At 36.2% G+C, this 19,459-nt stretch overlaps 1 protein-coding gene across 6 annotated transcripts in view; it reads right to left on the bottom strand.

Annotated features, from left to right (window-relative positions):
• Window positions 1-6,451: 6,451 nt before the first annotated feature.
• Wdr47 (WD repeat domain 47) overlaps window positions 6,452-19,459 on the bottom strand; it is a 58,589-nt gene continuing 45,581 nt past the window's right edge. For all 6 annotated transcript variants that reach the window (XM_058586320.1, XM_046467192.2, XM_058586321.1 and 3 more), the window contains 5 exons: window positions 15,955-16,124; window positions 15,250-15,420; window positions 13,676-13,807; window positions 10,037-10,255; window positions 6,452-7,805 (listed from right to left, as the gene is read on the bottom strand). In XM_058586320.1, the coding sequence (XP_058442303.1) occupies window positions 7,663-7,805; window positions 10,037-10,255; window positions 13,676-13,807; window positions 15,250-15,420; window positions 15,955-16,124 (835 nt within the window). In that variant the 3' untranslated portion in view covers window positions 6,452-7,662. The remainder of the gene's footprint in view (window positions 7,806-10,036; window positions 10,256-13,675; window positions 13,808-15,249; window positions 15,421-15,954; window positions 16,125-19,459) is intronic.

The raw sequence follows: 19,459 nt of genomic DNA, 5'->3' as shown, positions 1-19,459 counted from the left end.
TTGGCTCAAATCCATAACAATTGATATCCAAAACTCCAGTTTGGCTATTCTTACATCTGCAACAGAACCAGGATGCTTTTTTCAATATCTATTTTATTATTGCCCTTTGCCATATCATGAAGTTCTATTTTGTTTTTTGAGCTCATACAGACCTAGGTTAATGTTTTGCTGATCAGTTCTATTTTTTGACTATAGAGTTTTTAAACATTGCAATGGAGATTTCACCTGTAAAAAGTTATAAGGCCTTTACTATAATGTTATGTGTTGTATGTATTATATTATGTGTGCACACTTGTGTTTTGTGCTATATGTTTGAATGTATGTATGTCCATATATCATATATGATGAGCGCTCATGATAAAATGGATCCAAATATTTTTTTTCACATGATTTATATGGTTTAATTTAAATTGGGTAAACAACTGTTGAGGATTGTTTTAATATGTAAACAAAAAAGAAGGTTAACAGATCTGTTTGTTTACTTTCACCTTTCCTTTTCATTATATTTAATAATTCTCTTAAAGATAATGTAAATTGTTAAGAAAATTGTTTTCTTTTAGTGCCTTCTGTAATGTTACATAATTTTTTCTTTAGCCATTATTGCCAGAATTCCTATCTTCATCCCAGTGCTGGTGAAGTCAAAGATAAAACCAATCTACAGCTTCTACAATAGCCATCACTGAACTGCTTGCAGAACTTGCCTGGACACATTGTGAGCTCACCTATATGCATTGTGAACTATCTGTTGGTGCAGCGACTTGTGGTAGTGTTGGGGTATTTTTGCTGATGATGTCATTGGTGGTACAATTTTTCCAAAAGGAGCCGTCAATTGGCTTGGTGTGTCTTCCTCCCTTCTGCTTGTCGTGATCATCCAGCTAAAATTTGGGGGCCAACAGAGGTGAGGCAAAGAACCTCACCCCCCCGCTGGTACAAAGACCTCTCCACAGGTGTGGCTGTATACTGGACCGGTAGTCAGTGACGGGTAAGATCCAATTGCAATGGTACCAACCTAAGGACCATATGTACTATTGGACAACCTAAGGCAGGCATGGTCCCTAAGCCACATGCTTGTTGTTTAAACAGAGAGGGGGAGATGTTGAGAGCCACAGCCGAAGGGGCCCCAGCAAACTTCAAGCTGCCAGCTGATGATTGGCTCACAGCGGCCCCAGCAACATCTAGCTGATTGGCTCCTCTGCGGTGATGCTCATTGGGCTGTTTCCCTGCCCTTTCAGACCACGGAGCTGCTCATTGGGGGACTTTTTTGGCTCCGCCCACGTGACCCAGCCAATCGGCCTCAAGAGCAGGAGGATTGTGGGAGGTGGAGAGAAGCTTGGGTGGGAGAGAGAGGCTTGTGGGAAGCCGGTGGTGGCAGTTGAGGCTCTGAGGGTTTTTCCTGAGAGGCTGTTTTGTTTGGCGTGTGTGGTTCTAAAAATAAAGTTAGTTTCTTTTGACAAGTGGCTCCTGATTGTGCCCAGCCAGACTGCGGCAAGGTATGACTCATTCCCTCCTATTCCATCTATGATAGTTCAAACATTAACAGTCCAGAGCTGATAGGGCTTCTTTACCAGGTTTTGCCTCCAGACTCCCTTATGATTTTGTTTATCTTCTCCCTGCAGATTCCCTCTTCTGATCTCAGATGGTACTCCATGCATCTCTTCCCACCACATCTGCATTTTAGCCATCAGGAAGGGAGAGTCAGGCTCCTTTATTCTAGAGCATGATCCAAAACTGTATTTTCTTTTCACTCAAATCACAAGTGCAAGGGAAATTGGAAAATGTTTTTAGCTGTGCAAGAAAATGAATATTGATTGAGCATCTAAAGTCTCTGCTTGAGCCATTGTTAAGGGTAGAAAATATATGCATGGTGCTGAGGGCCTTATAACCATCTCAAGGTCTAGAAGAATATCTTAGGTTGGGAAAAAACTTTATTTGTTGTAAAGCAAGAAAAAAAGCACTATAAATATAATGAAACAAATATCTGATAAATATCTATGAAGAGTAATTATGTCAACTTCATTAATTAATTCTATTTACTTTTAAATCCATTTCTTTTGAAAACAATGTTTATACTGAACTTTTTTGCCAAAATCTAAGAACATGAACATTTTCTGAAAAAGTATAGTCAACCATAAACTAAATGCAAAAATATAGCCAAATATTTTCAAAGCAAATTACAAAAGGTACTTTGAAATTTTACAGCAAATATTGTATTGAATGATACAGTTGTATCTTTTAGCTTATTCTGCATGAGTGGAATAGGAATATCCCAAGACTAAATGATTGAATGTTCTTTGAATGTTTTGAAATGGTCTTGAATAAATGATATAAAAGTTAAAAAAAAAAAAATGAGATCCTGCCTGGAAACCCGATATAGAAAATGGACACGAAGCGTAGTTTCTTACTATTAGCTTTTTAAAAAATAAGTTCGAATGTATAACATTTGCAATAAAACCGTAAATCAAGTTTGGAAAAAAAAATATATATATATATATATATATATTATAATGGGGGATAATAAATGATGATAGTTGTGAGACAAGTGGGAGGTTTGGAAATAAGTTTTGCCTTGAACTGCAGGCCTCACAACATCCGGAAACTCTCCAAAGAGGAGATGACGAGTTTTGAACAAAAAGTGTGTTAAAATCTGGTATGTGACTCACTACCTTTGCACATTGCTTACTATTATAATTTTCTAAATTAAAATTCACATAAAATTTACCGTCTTGGCCATTTTTAAGGGTACAGTTCAGTGGCACTAAGTATATTCACAGTTAACCCAGCCATCAACACCATCTTTCAGAACTCTTTTCAAATCTTGCAAAACCAACCATGTACCTGTTAAACAATAATTTCCCATTCCTCCCTTTCCCCAAACCCTGGAAACCATCATTCTTTGTCTCTATAAATCTAACTACTCTAGGTATCTCATATTGTAAGGGTCCTGCAAAACGTCGGAGAAAGAGACCACCAAGTGACCACTCATGCAATTGGCAGAAGGGGATTTATTGAACCAGCATGCTGGGGCTCCGTGCCCACTCAAGAAGGGAAAGCAGCCCAGAGCCCCGAGCAGGGGCTGAGCACTGCTTAAGTACACTTTTTGGGGAGGGCGGAGGGCTTTGTATACATCAGAACAAATCATCATGAGGCGCAGGAAAATTGAACAACAGCTCCTAAACATGATTAGTTCATTCATTGGCGGGAACAGGTCAGGCTGGAGTGATAGGTCATTTCTAAACGGGGTCCACATTCAAACTGATTGGTTTTAGGGCCTGGAGGACTACGTGACCAGTTACACAGAGCCCTTCAGTTATTAAATAACCAAGCAGTCAGGGGAAATATTTACTGGGCGGTTCTAAGCACTGTCTTAACAGCTACAGAAATTTCAGGTTTTGCAGGTAGCATAGAAACCTAACAATACCTCCTTTACATTTTAACTCAGACCTTGCAGCTTAGAAACTTTTACAACACCCGGTCTTTTACCCTTTAACTTTTACGCTTTAACTTCAATTTCTTTTACCCTTACAATATAAGTGGAATCATTCAGTGTTTGTCTTTGTGACTATCTTATTTCACTTAGCATAAATGTTCTCAAGATTCAAACCAGGTTGTAACATATCAGAATTTTCTTTTTTAAGGCTAAATAATATTCTATGCTATGTATATATCACACTTGTATTAGGGTTCTTCAGAGGAACAGAACCAATAGAATGCATATATGAGAGGGAAGTTATTAGACTGGCTTACACAATCAGAGGTTGGATAGTCCCACAATGGCTATTTGCAGTCTGGATAGTCAAGTAAATCAGTAGTTGCTGTTCAGTCCAAAAAGCTCAGAAGCTTCAGAACAAAAGGGACCAAAGATTCAGACTCTGTCTAAGGCTGCCTGGAAGCTCCCTAGAGTTCCCAGTGGAAATCCACACTCAAAGGCTGAAGATCCTGGAAACTGATGTCTGTGATGGCAGTAATAAAAAACACATATGCAAGAAGTGTTAAATGTGCATACAAATGTGAGCTCCACCCCCAGCCCCAACATCTTCCACCCGCCTTTTTTTCCTGCCCTCAGGGATCCCAGCCTACTGATGGTACCACCCACATTCAGGGCAGATTTTCCTATTGGCTGACCCATATGTTAATCCTCTCTGGAAATACCCTCACAGACAAACCCAGACGTTTACTTTACCAATTTTCCAAAAGCCTTTCAGTCAAGTTCACAACCAAGATTAATAATCACTCAGTTCATCAATTCATCTGCTGATGAACACTTGAGTTTCTTTCACCTTCTGGCAATTGTGGAATTATGCTGCTGTGAACAAGGGTGTACACACAAGTATCCCTTCATTTCCCTGCTTTCAATTCTTTTGGAGTATATACTAAGAAGTGGAATTGCTGGATCATATGGTAATTCTATTTTTTAGTTTTTTGAGGAACTACCGCATGGTTTTCCAGAGATTGCACCATTTTACATTCCCAGCTGTAAGGGTTTCAATTTCTCCACATCGTCATTGACACTTTTTCTTAATTTTTGTTGTTCTTGTAGTTGGACACAATAACTTTATTTTTTTATTTTTATGTGGTGCTGAGGATCTAACCCAGTGCCTCGCACATGCTAGGCGAGTGTTCTATCCTAAGCCACAACCCCAGCCCGACACTTTTTCTTGATAGCAGGGGTTTTGATTAGTGATGCTGAACTTTTTTTTTTTTTTCAGATGGGGGTCTTGCTATGTTGTCCAGATTGGCATTGAATTCTTGGGGCTGTCTTCTGAGAATACGGTGTGCACCCATGTCCAACAGGATCTTTTCATGTGTTTATTGGCCAGTTTATAGATAGATAGATCTTCTTTGGAGAAATCTATTAAAGTCTTTTACTCATTTTTTAAAATTTTATTATTATTATTATTATTGGTACTGGCGATTGAACTCAGGGGCACTCAACCACTGAGCCACATCCCCACCCCAATTTTTGTATTTTATTTAGAGACAGGGTCTCACTGAGTTGCTTAGTGCCTCGCTAAATTGCTGAGGCTGGCTTTGAACTCGTGACCCTCCTGCCTCCCCCTCCAAAGTCGCTGGGATTTTAGGCACATGCCACTGCGCCTGGCCCCTTTGCTCATTAAAAAAAAAAAAATGTACTTGTAAATGGACAGAATGCTTTTATTTTTATGTGAACATGGATGGAGGATCGATCAGTGCCTCACGCATGCTAGGCAAGCACTCTGCCATTAAGCTACAGCCCCAGCCCGCTTTGCTCATTTTTAATCATTAAAAATCTTTTGGAGGGCTGGGATTGTGGCTCAGAGGTAGAGCACTCGACTAGCACTTGTGGGGGCGACACCCGGGTTGGATTCTCAGCACCACATAAAAATAAAGGCATTGTGTTGTGTCCATCTACACCTAAAAAATAAATATTAAAAAAAATCTTTTGGAGTGTGTGGAAAAATGGATCAATGCAAAACAGGAGATGGGCTATTGTATCCATGGAGAACCAGCAGCAGGGAGCACAGCTGACTGACAGTTGACATACTTTGGACTGTAATGTGTTCATGCTAGGCAATACTTGCCTTGGGATGCTCCCACACAATGACTGTTAAGAACTAGCCTATTTATGAACAAAAGAAGATTCCTTTAAATGTCAATTTTTCTTTTGGGAATTTCCTCTTGGCTTGGTACAAAGAAAAATGGAAACAACAAACCCTAGGTATCTCAAAGTCAATTGATAATGGGTCTAATTCATCTACATTATGTATCAACTTCTATATATCATGTGAGAAAATTCTGTATTCCTTGAATGTAATTATTTTGATTTCCTGAGATGCATTTTCACTTGGCTTTGGACAAAATCATTTGATTTTCATAAAGAACAACAAAACTAAGTTTGATTTGGAAAAAAAAAAAGAAGCGGTATTATACTTCCTTGGCTTTTGTCAAAAATAAAACGAATTCAAATTTTTAAAAAATTATCCTTTATCCTAGTTTTAAACAACACAAATGACTATTACCTAACGTGTAAAATTAAGCATAAAAAGGAAATGAGACTGACCTATTTTCATCAGAATTCCCCCTTATGTTTGCTTAAAATTAAGAAAAACTCTACCTATTGAATACCCAAAAGCTAATTAGATTTCATTTCTTTCTATGTTGAAGTACAAATTCAACATATTCAGAGTCACAATTAGAATTTATACATTTTACTAAACTTTTATCGGTTAAAATTCACAATATACTCAGAGTAGAAAGTTCTCTAAATCTTGTATAACACAGAAGAGACACACAAAAGTTATGCTCTTTCCAAGGGTTAAAAAGTTCTAATTAGTAGAAGAACTTCAGAAATAAATATAAGAAATTGATTATGGGGTTTATCTGTCTGTTCATCCAATGGACCCACTTCCTTCCAAGTAAACTGGAAAAATAACATTCTGAATTGAAAAAAACAGACTCTGAGGAACAGAGAAAGTTTTAGGTGTCAAGATGTCTTTATTGAAATAATAGCACAGTTACACTTCTAATACCTTTTCCACTTGTGAACAATAGATTAAAATTGCTTGCTACATACAGTACACAGACAGTTCAATAATTAGAACCAATACAACTGCATTTAAAATAAATAAAATAGTCTATTTAATAATTTAAAGTAAAATTACTGTACAGTATGAAAATAAAGATACATAAATGTTAGGATCTACGATGCTGTAGAAATAAAATCATTATTCTGCATTACTCAAAACAGTGCAATAAAAAAATTCAAATAAGCTTTTGGAGTGCAAAGTTTAAATTCCCATTTTAAATTATCATGCAGACATAGCATTTCAAGCCATGCTATGGTCTATGGCAAAGTTTTTAATTTTTAAGAGGAAAAATGCTAGCCAGCACACTCACTGTACCATCAAGTGCTGCATCACATAACTGCTGCTGCTCTGCTTCTGCAGTACAGTTTAGAAGGGAGGTATCTTGTTGCATTCAAAAAGTTGAGATAAACAAGTTTCTGAAGCAAACACATTTACCTTTTTAGCCTGGATCAAAATTATGTGACAAAATAACAACCATATTCCTGGGTTTAAGAAAAAGGAAAAAACTACACCACATAATGAACTAAGAAGCAGCTTTCCATTCATCTTTAAACTCTGTAGTGATCCTTATGTGAACACAACTGTGTAAGTTTTGAGAGACATAAAATTCTGGTCTCTAGAAGACAAGTGATAAATGGGGCTGTGAGAAGAGCAAAGTAATTTCTGAACACCTATGTTTAAACTGGGTAGAACTCAGCTGCATTTGTATGTAATAATATATTTAAAGTATACTTTAATTTCAATGTGTATATAAAACTGTTATTTAGGCAAAGACCAAGGAATGCATTTAATACTAAACTGTAAACACATCATCCACCATGACTCGGAGTGCACACCAACAACATAAGAGCTCTTCCACAGACTTTGGCAAAGAGACTACATATAGCAGGTCACAGCAGCATGAGCCCACATGGAAGACTGAAAGCACTGCAGAATAACACTACCCAACATCTCCTATCAATGGGATACATGGTAATAAGGGGTCTCTTCGTGCCAAACCACTTTCTTAGACAGTCTATATTCTTCAGATTTGTAGTTTTCGTAATTCAGTAGTCTTAGTCTCTGTGCTTTCACTGCATAGACTGATACAGGGTGAACTCTAGCCATTGTAAGTCCAGAGGGTTACAGTTCTGTCTGCAGAGGATGACAGGAAGGAAAGATCTTGGGTGTGCCATCGACACTGAATCACTTTGTCCTTGTGCTCCCCTACCACCATAATAGGAAGCTGCTTAGTGAGGTCCCCTAAATTAAAAAAGAAAAAAAGATACTGATTTATAATGCAAAATAAATATATACATAATTCTAGGTTCCTGTTACTTTATAATATTATAGTATGAAAGGTATACACAGGGATAAATCACATTAGCAGAATTTTGCAACATACATACAGAAAACCTTTGGTAACAATTGACATAGATGCCATTCTCCAGGATATTCAACCCACTTGACTTCTACCTGACTTCGGTGCCACTCCACCTTGGTTTACTTTGCTGGTTTCTCTTCTCATCCTGAAGTTTGCTGAATCTCAAGGAATCAACCCCGTAGATTTCTTTTGTTCCCTCTGTACCTCATTTCCTCTGAAATTTCATATTGTACCTTGGCAATTTATATACTTACGATTCAAACCCATTTTATCTCCAACCTTGACTTCTCACTGACCTAAGCTCCAGACTCATATCCAAATAGTGGTTTATCCAATGCCTCACTTGATTCCTCTAGTCATCTTAAATTCAACTCATCTAAAATCAAACTCTTGCTTTTCTTCCCAAACTGTTCCTTCCCCACCCATTTTCCTCATCTCAACTAATGGCACCATCTGGTTGCTTATGCCAGAAACCTATGAATCATTAATTTCTTATTCCCTCACTCCTTAAATCTAACCAAACAAATTAAAAATATACCCCAAATTCTGTCAATTCTTACCACCTCCACCTCTCCTATCCTAGTCAAGCCATCATCATCTCTCACCTGAACTATTCCAATAGCCTCCTCACTGACACTTCTACTCTTGCCCTACTTATGATTCACTTATGATACATTCAAAATTATCTGAAAATGTAATTCAGATCATATTATTCTTCTATTTAAAATCTTCCAAGGCTTCATGTCATACTTTTTCAACTGCCTCTGGCTCATCAACTGTAACAAGTGTATCATTCTGATGGGGGATGCTACTAATTGGGGAGCCCATGCATATGTGATTAGATGGGAAATCTCTTTATCTTCCTCTTAATTTTGCTATTAACTTAGAAGTACCCTTAAAAATAAAGCCTGATATTTTTTGGTGGGGGGGAGGTACCAGGAATTGAACTCAGGGGCACTTGGCCACTGAGCCCCATCCCCGTCCTATTTTGTATTTTATTTAGAGACAGAGTCTCTTAGGCAGACAGAATCTGCTAAGCACCTCACTGTTGCTGAAGCTGGCTTTGAACTCAAGATCCTCCTGTCTCAGCCTCCAGAGCTACCACACCTAGCTAAAGCCTGATTCTTTTTAAAGCCTGTAAATTCCTGCCTCTGACTTAGTCTTTTGTCTCTTTCTCCCTTAGCTGACTAGTTTCTAGCCACCTTGGATTCTAGCAGTGTCACAACTGTGCCAGGTTTATTCCTACCTTAACATCTTTGTACTCATTATGCTCTTCTCCTAGGATCCTGGCATGACTTGTTCCTTATCATCATTCAGGTCTTTTGTACAAATGGCATTTCTCTGGAGAGACCTACTCTAATTATCCTATCTAAAACAGCCTTCCCTTTCACACCCCACAGTCACTGTCTCCTATCATGCTATAGCTTTTAATAGCACTGAACAATATTTAAAATTACATTGTTTATTGGTTTACTTTTTATTGACCTCTAAAGTATAAGATCCATCAAGGTGAGAGCCATCTGCCTTCTTCATCTCTCTATCTCTAGTTGGTTCACAATAAATATTTGCTTAAGATTTAAAAAAAATAGGTATGAAAATATAATTACTTACTCTCTCTCTCTCTCTTAAAAAATATATATATATAATTACAGATTATACAATAATTTTGACAGGAGGCAGTGGGGATTGAATCCAGGGGTGCTTAACCATTGAGCTACATCCCCAGTTCTTTCAATTTTTTGAGACAGGGTCTTGCTAAACTGCTGGGGCTGGCTTTGAAATTATATCCTCCTGCCTCAGCCCCGGTCGCTGGGAGAAGGGGTGTATACCACCATGCCCAGATAAAATATTTTTTTAAAGAATCTAATAAAAATATATAAGTCTGTCATTTATCTCAGATTCACTGTAATAATTAAAACCATTTAACAAAAATAAGATTATTCACTGTTAATTTGCTGTAACATCTTAATGCAGTCTCAGTAATTTACTCAGTAAATACCATAAAATTAAAATTTAAAATGTTTTATAGTCAATCAGTCCAGACTACAAAAGAAAGACCTCAAACATAATAGGAGAGACTAAAGAAAAGAGAAAGGTTAATTTGAATCACCTTGTAGGTCTGTCACCTTTATTTTCATGTCATAAGAGCCTGTTAGCAAGTAGTGAGCTCCAGGGGAGAATCGAACAGAACGAACGTCACTGGAATGAGGATGATAACTTTGTACCATTCTTCCTCCTCTTATGTCATACAACATACAGCTGGAATCTTCTTGACCAGTAGCTAAGAGACGACCACTGGGATCTACAGCTACAGATGCCACAGCACTGCCTATAGAGGGGAGAATAAAAGAGAATAAAATCATGGTATTTGCAGGTAAATGGATGGAGTTGGAGAAGATATTGTTCAGTGAAGTTAGCCAATCTCCAAAAAACCAAATGCCAAATGTTTTCTCTGATATAAGGAGGCTGATTCATAGTGGGTTGGGAGGGGAAGCACAGAAGGAATAGATGAACTCTAGAGCAGAGGGGTGGGAGGGGAAGGGAGGGGGCATGGGGGTAGAAAAGACGGTGAAATGAGATGGACATCATTACCTTAAGTACATGTATAAAAACATGAATGTGTGAATATACTTTGTATAACAAGAGATATGAAAAATTGTGCTCTATATGTGTAAAATGAATTGTAATGCATTCCGCTGTCACATATAACAAATTAGAATAAAAAATTTAAAAATTTTTTTAAAAATCTGAATAAGAAAGTAAAAATACTCTGTAATCCCAATTCTTAGGGTTAATAAATACTAGTGACATCTTTAAAAAAAGTTTCAATATAGAAAATCAATATACCTAAATTGCAATGTTCACTTAACCATATATTAGTGACTTAATATAGTTTATCAATCCTGTTCAATCCTTGTGGAAAAATCCAAGTAAACACTCAACCAATAAACACTTGTATTCTTTATTAGGGCAAGGGATAAAGCAAGATTCTGTAAGGAATGAGAAAAACCATTTTTGTCATTTGAAAGAACTTCCAGAACAGTGTTATTAATAGCCTTGATGAACAAGGCTAAAGAAAACACTTTTTCTATCCAGTGTTTTCACTGCTGGGTAAGTGTCTGTAAATACTCTTATACTCAGTTTGGAGTCTAGTTGTGGTAACAAGAAATTTGATAACAAAATATATTTCAGGACATTAATGTAAGAAATGTCCTAAAGCAACCCATAATTTACTACCAACAGAAAGTAAGTTCAGAGTCTATAGGCTTGAGCCCTAACTGTACCATGTATTCTCAATGGTGGCTGTAACACCTCCGATGGGATACATAATGGTTCTCAGGGGTGAAAAAATTATAAACATTAGCAATGATTTGTGGGCCCTCCAAAGCTTAACTTGTAAAAAAATATTACTCCTTAGTATTTATTTTTCTTGTTAGGAAAAGGAAGTCAATTATAAAAATAAGGCTAAAGAACACTGCTCTAGAGCAGACTAATGTGGTCTGGGACATAAGTTAAATCATATAAACCATATAAATAACAGTATATGTGTATATACACATATAAACACACATAATTTAAAATAATCTTCTCTTGAAATTTTGACAGAAGAAAGGTGATTATGGTGAGCAAGAATTACATGAGAAAATGTTCAGAAGAAAAGTATAAAAAAGGCAGGTAGCTTAGGTGGTCTGGCTCAAGTTCCTTGGTTTAAAAAAAGTTAACATAAAAGCTGAGATATAAAAGGTAGGTTAGAAGCCAGGTACAGGGTCTGCACACCTGTAACCTAGCAACTTGGAAGACTGAGGCAGAAGGAGGCCAGACTTGACAATCTTCAGCACCAAAAAAGGAAAACCTACACATAAACAATACAAATTGATTTAATCAAATGTGATATCACTACAAATGAAAAGATGTAGAGATAGAATCTATGTGAAAGAGAGATCATAAGAATTGGAAACGGACATAAAATCCTCATTATACAAATTGGTGCAACCACTCTGGAAAGCAGTATGGAAATTCCTCAGAAAACTTGGAATGGAACCACCATTTGACCCAGCTATCCCACTCCTTGGTATATACCCAAAGGACTTAAAATCAGCATACTACAGTGACACAGCCACCTCAAGTTTATAGCAGCTCAATTCACAATAGCTAAGCTATGGAACCAACTAAAGGCCCTTCCCTTCAACAGATGAATAGATTAATAAAATGTGATACATACACACACACACACACACACACACACAATGGAATATTAATCATAAAGAAGAATGAAATTATGGCATTTGCTGGTAAATGGATGTAACTGGACATTATCATGCTAAGTGAAATAAGTCCATCTCCCAAACCAAAGATGGAATGTTCTAATATGTGAATGCTGACACAAAATAAGGGAGGTAGGGACAAAAGTTCATTGTAGTAGACAAAAGGGAAGGAAGGGAAGGTGGGATGGGAATAAAAAACACGACCAGTGAAAATCCTCATCATGTACATCAGCAAGAATGAGATCCTAATTAGAATAAATTATACTTCATGTATGTATAATACATCAAAATACACTCTATTGTCATATATATCTAAAAAGAGCAAATTAAAAAGAGAAATCCTCATTATAGGATTCATCATTAAAGGAAGTCGATAAATACCTTAAAAACTATTAATATAAATATAGAAGTTAATAACAAAAACTGCTAAAAAAGTTAAAAATGAACCCAGCACTGTGGTGCGTGTCTATAGTCCCAGCTACTCAGGAGGCTGAAGTGGGAGGATCACTTGAGTCCAGGGGTCTGAGACCAGTCTGAGTGACATAACAAGACCTTGACTCAAAAAGAAAATTTAAAATAGTTGTCTCTAATAAATGGGAAATGAGGTAGACTGAATGGTAGAAGCCAATTCCCAGAGCAATGACATTTTTAAAAAAATAAGCCTTGTTGAATTGTTTGGTTCCTGAAACTACTATGTATACAACCAGAGATATAAAAAATTGTGCTCTATAGGTGTAATAAGAATTGTAATGTATTCTGCTATCATATATAAATAAAAAAATTTACATAATAAAAAAAGAAAACATGTAGCTGATAAGATTTTAATCTCTTAATGGCTTTAATTTCTTTTATTAACATTAAGGGGAACTTTAGAAAACAGTCTACATTATGATTTTAAAATCTATCATGACTTTAATAATTTTTAGTAATAATATGGACAAGGAATGAAATCTGAAGTTGAGAAATAAAGCTGATTGAAAATTTTTTTTAAAAAGCAAGATTGCATTATATACTACCATCTGTGTATGTGTGCGCACATGTGCATGTTTACAGGAGAAGAAAGTTATGACACTAAAAAACTTTCTGGATATATATCTACAGAATATTTCTAGAAGAATAAGTAAAACACTGATTTGTTAGAGAAAGAGAAGGAGGAATTGGTATGGAGAGAAAACAGTACACTTTTTAATTTAATTTCTGCCATGTGTATGCCATCTTATAAATCTTTCTAAAGGTCTGAATCCTAAAAGTTCCCTGATAACAGAATAATTTGAGACATGATATTTATTCTCCCTGGGCTTTGGTTTCCTGAACTAAATATTATTTCTACAAATAAGGTAAGCGTTTTGAAACAATTGAAAATAACCAATAAAATACGAAGTATTTACTTCATGATCTTTTCTATTGCAAGGGGGAAGAAGTAGGCTAGTATGATTTACAGTTTCTTTCTCATGTAAGTTCATTTAAATTAATGGAAAACCCACCAGTTCCATGGAATGTTGTGCCAACAACACGAACACAGCTTGGTACTCGAAGATCCCAGAATCTCACAGTCTTATCTTGGGAACCCGATGCAATCATCCAGCCACTCCAGGTATAAAGTGCTAAGATATGCCCTATAAAAGATCATGTACTTAGTTATTACTGTAGGAGATTATCTTTCCATAACATGTGCAAAGTTAAGTACTCCTCATCATTGCACAAGTTATTATCTGGTTAATTAAAACTCACTATAGATGTTAAAAATATTTAAACTCAGTAAAATGAACATCAACACTGAATATCAAAACCATACGGAAAAAGTCTTTCTTTAGTGACTCTATTAGCAGAGTAGGCTCTTTCTATATTTTAGGACGTCATAATTAGTACTGACAACAATTATTATTTGAAATCATGGCAATCTTTCCATGGAGGAAGCATAGGATGTCAGGCATGATGGCACACACTTAAACACCCAACAACTCAAGAAGTTCATAAGTCCAAGGCTAGCCTGGGCAACTTAGTGAAACCCTGCCTCAAATTAAATTTAAATGGAGCTATGGATATAACTCAGAGAGCACTTGCCTAGAATGTGCAAGGCCCTGAGTTCAACCCCTGGTCCCACTTCATTCCTGCCACCAAAGAAAAGCAAAGGAATCAGGCGTGGTGGCGCATATCCGCAATCCCATTGGCTCAGGGGGCTGAGACAGAAGAATCACAAGTTTAAAGCCAGCCTCAGCAAAAGCGAGGTACTAAGCAATTCAGTGAGACCCTGTCTCTAAATAAAATACAAAATAGGGCTGACAATGTTGCTCAGTGGTCAAGTGCTCCAGTACCCACCCCCAAAAAAGCAAATGAAAAATGTTTTAGAGAGTTACTCAGCTTTGGAAGAGACAGAGCTGGGGTCATATTAGTTCTGCCACTTACTATCCTGTGATATGGGGCAAGGCGTCTTACCCTTTCAGCCTCACTTTCTTCAGGTATAAAATAGGGATAAAACTTCCTAAATCCTAAGGTTGTTATAAGGATTAAGTTAAGGAATCATAAGAAAATTACTTAGTACACAGGGAAATAGCAATGTTAGTTATCATTACTGTGTTGTTATCCAAAGTTCACAATTTAAAATTAAAAAAATATATATATATTATATATTTAGTTATAAAGGGACACAATACCTTTATTTAATTTATTTATTTATTTTTGTGGTGCAGAGGATTGAACCCAGTGCCTCATGCATGCTAGGCTAGTGCTGTACCCAAGCCACAACTCCAACCCGAAATTTAAAATTTGAAATAAAAATTTCCTGTCTTAAAAAGATCCATTTTGGGGCTGCGGTTGTGGTTCAGTGGTAGAGCACTCACCTAGTACATGCAAGGCCCTGGGTTCGATCCTTAGCACCACATAAAAATAAATAAATAAAATAAAGGTATGTGTCCAACTACAACAATACATTTTTTTTAAGTAAATATTTTTTAAAAATCCATTTTGATGAAATATACCCTATTACGAAAATGCAGAGAGGAAAAATTGCACATGTTGAACAAAAGGAAAAGCAGCTCTTGAGACTGACAGTACATACCAGTATGTCCACTTAAAGCATGGAGGCCTTGTCCTCTTTGACAATCTGTTGTATAAATGTTACAATCCCCTGCTCCAGCACTTATTAAAATAGCTCCACCACTTTCTGGGCCTTCCATGAATGCCAAGTCTCTAATTGTCCCATCATGCATACTAAATTCCAGATCTGGTCCTGAAACAGCAATAAGAATTTAAAAAAAAAGATGCTGCTCAACTTACTTTGAAAACTTGAGATTGCTAATGCCTAAAAACTGGCTAAGAACAATGGGGTACTAGTATGGTTTACATTTTAATATAGGAACTGACATTATAATAAATTTCACTTTACTAAGCAAAGAACCAAGAAATCAAAATACTGATTTAGTTATTATCATGCCTAAAACAGAGCTATAATAGATACTTTTTTGTCTTTTATTCCAAAGAAAAAGAGAAAACAAAATTTCTAGAAAATATCCATTTACACAATTCTTGCAGTTACTTATAAATTATGTTTCTGATAATAAAATAAGATCCGAAGTTCTGATATCACCTGGCTACCTGTAAGAATTTGCTAAAAAAAAAAAAAAAAAAAAAAACCTCATTAATTAAACACTTAAATATATTAACATTATATTCTTAGATTTCATTTGAGACAGTAGATATACAACATATGGAAAATATAAAGAATACTGGTAAGCTAGCTACTGCTTATATACTTGAGCCCTACCTGTTGCATTACAAGTCTCTGCATTGAAGGGCAACACTTTGACATATTTGTCATTTGATCCTGTTGCTAATAACTGTCCACAAGGACTCCAGGCCACGCAGTAAATGGATCCTTTATGATGTTTATTCCTTTTAAAACGCACCACTGGCTGCTTAGGAGTGTCATGTGCACTGAAAAGAAAAAATTACATTAAGATATTTCAGTTTCTTGCCTGCTAAAATTAGTTAATATGTAATAAATTAGTTAATTATGGTTATTCTTGAGGGAGGGAGCCAAGAGTATCAGCTAATATGTTATTAGCAATTTTAAAAACCATAAAAAATAAAGAGTATTGAAAATCTAAAAGGTAAAATTACAAGCCATTATCATACTAATATATCATTTCAGATCACAGAGGGAATAGGATATAAGACTCTTAATCTTCACTTTTTTCTAGGAGTGGTGGCACACACCCATAATCCCAGCAACTTGGAAGAATGAAGCAGGAGGATTACAAGTTTGCAAGTTTAGGCCCCAGCAACTTAGCAAGGCCCTAAGCAACTCAGCCAGAGCCTGTCTCAAAATTTAAAAAAAATATAGAGGGCTAGGCAATTGCAGCTCAGTGGTTAAGCAAACACCCTTGGGTTCAAACCCTGGTACAAAAAAAAAAAAAAAAAAAAAAAAAACAACCACCTAAAACTGCATTTTTCATATTTTTCAAGAATTTTTAATTTGAAACAAAAAAGGATACAAGAAAGCAAATAATGTTTTCAAATTTGAAAAATTCAATAAACATTTCTTAAATAACATGAGCAATGTGCTGGGTAAAGGGAAGATGCAGAATGGATTAAAAATAAAGGAGGCAAGATCTCTTTCAGAGTTTAAAATTAGTAGGGGCTGATGTTTTCATAACTACCCATAAATGTCTAGGCAAGTATAAGTTGTTACAATCCAGTATAAAGTTTGGGCCTAGGTTGGGGATGTAGCTCAGCAGTAGAATGTTTGCCTAACGTATGAGGATACACTGGGTCCAATCCTTGGCACCACATAAAAATAAGTAAATAAAATAAAGATCCATTGACAACTAAAAAATATTTTTAAAAATAAGATAAAAATAAAGTTTGGGACTAAAAGGACTGGGAGAATTTTTATAGAAAAAGATGAAGGCAGAACAGCTTCAGTGAAAATAAGATAAAGCGGGGAAAGTACTGGATAAGTATGCTGCATGGGACAGAGTCGGTAGGGCTAAAAGTAATAAAAATGAGGTATTCAAATTCAGGAGATGGAGATGGACAGATATAGTGGATGAGGTGCCACAGGTTCAGCCATGGAGGGTACTAAACGCTGCACTCCACAAGAAGTTGGCCTTTAATTGTAGTCAAACATTGGTTTAGTAAAGGAATAACTTCTGTACTCCAAAATGCAGACTAATATTATGTACTAAAGATTCTTTAATTAAGTATAATGATAAAAAAAAATAGGCAAGCCTGGTGGCATTCACCTATAATTTCAGCTACTCCGATGCTAACACAGGAGGATCACAAATTTGAGGCCAGACTGGTCAATTTAGCAAGACCATCTCAAAATAAAAAATGAAAATAAGATGTTGTTTAGTGATACAGCACCCCTGGCTTTAATCCCTACTAAAATACACACACACGCATACACACACACAAAATTTTATGTTTCTGGAGATTTGTCCTGAAGAATGAAAGGGTAAAAACACATTATATCTAGGATTTGCTTTAAAAAGACTTCAGCAAACAAATAAAAAGGATGAATGACACAATATGACAAAAATCTTAACTATTACGTTTTAGTGTACTAATTTCTCCATTTTTGGGTATATGGGAATTTTCATAACTAATAAAATTTTTCAAAAAACATGAAAGAAGGGGGCTGGGGATGTGGCTCAAGCGGTAGCGCGCTCGCCTGGTATGTGTGCGGCCCGGGTTCGATCCTCAGTACCACATACAAAGATGTTGTGTCCGCCGAAAACTAAAAAATAAATATTAAAAAAATTCTCTCTCTCTTTAAAAAAAACATGAAAGAATATTGACATATCTTCAATATCTATAAGGTGTTTAATATTGATCTAGAGGAAAAAGAGCAGGTCAGAAGATTCTCTTTCAGCTGCACAATTTATTACCAAGTCCTACTGATTCTTTCCTTAAATGGATTAAACTTCAAATCCACCCATTTTGCTACATCTCCAGTACTGTCACACCAGCTGTCAACTACAACACCTCCTTTCTCCTAGGGCCTACTCTTTCTGTCATCCAATCCACAGTTAGAGTAATCATCTCAAAATATACTTAGATCATAACACTTGTTCTGCTAGGCAGCTTCCCACTACATTCAACACAAAATCTCAAATGGCTAGAAAGCTCTGTAAAATTTAGTTTATGTCTATTTCTGTAGCCATATCACACTCTAGGCTCACCAAACTCTAACTGAATTTGTTTCAGTTCCTCAAAAAGTCAAGTTCTTTCTCATCTTGTTCTTTCTGTACTGCTCTCTTTTCCCTTCTCTTTTTATGGCTAGGTCTACTCATCCTCAGATTTCAGCTTTAATGCCTTTCCTTAAAGAGTCCTTTCTCTGACTTGCCAGTCTGTCCCTCATTCCATCCCCATTTAACTTTCTTATAGAACCCTGCAATTTTTCTTTATAATACTATCAACATGTATTCATAAGAGTATTTATCTGCATAATGACCCTCTTCCCAATAAACCACAAGTTCCATGAATTCAATAAACATGTTTGTTTTATGAACAACTAGTTCTGAAGCCTACCTAGCATAGTACCAAGCACACTGGAGCTCAAAACATATTTACCAGATATATTAATTTATTTTCATAAAAGTCAGTTCTTTTACAATCTATGAAACATCTGTGCTGGCATGAAAAACCAACAATGGGAAACAGTTAACTTAAGATCAGATTAACTCTACACAAATAAGTCTTTGGCTCTGCCTCCATAATTATTGCCATTTTCTACTCCCTGATCTACAATTCTGCCTTCTCTCTTTTTTTTCTCTCTCTCTCATATTTCTACTTAATGATACAGTGAGCACAAATAAATTTTACTATTCTGTCTTAACATGGGCCCTATTACTTCTTTTCTTTAAATTCCATCAAAGTCCAAGTCAAAATCATCAAAACCAGAGCGTATAGTGATACATGCCTGTAAGCTAGCAACTAAGGAGATTCAGGCAGGAAGATATCAAATTCTAGGTCAGCCTGGGCAACTCAGTGAGACCCTGTCTCAAATTTTTTAAAAAAGAGCTGGGGATGAAGTGTAGAGGTAGAGTACCACTAGGTTCAATCCTCAGTACCACCAAAAAAAAAAAGGGTTTCAGACACAGAGATAGCCAAACTACTCAAATAAATAAAAACCTGAGATAAAGGGTATTTTAGTTCAGTGGTAGCGTGCTTGCATAGCATGTACAAGGCTCTGGGTTAGATTCCCCAGCACAGCAAGTAGGGAAAAAAACCCACTGGTTTTCTTGTCTAAAAAATGTCTAAAA

This window comes from Marmota monax, unplaced genomic scaffold (genome assembly GCF_021218885.2).
Source record: "Marmota monax isolate L192 unplaced genomic scaffold, Marmota_monax_Labrador192_F-V1.1 WCK01_AAM20220418_F8-fsc00181, whole genome shotgun sequence".
Classification (NCBI taxonomy): Eukaryota; Metazoa; Chordata; class Mammalia; order Rodentia; family Sciuridae; genus Marmota; species Marmota monax.
This window is presented reverse-complemented; position numbering and strand designations above follow the sequence as displayed.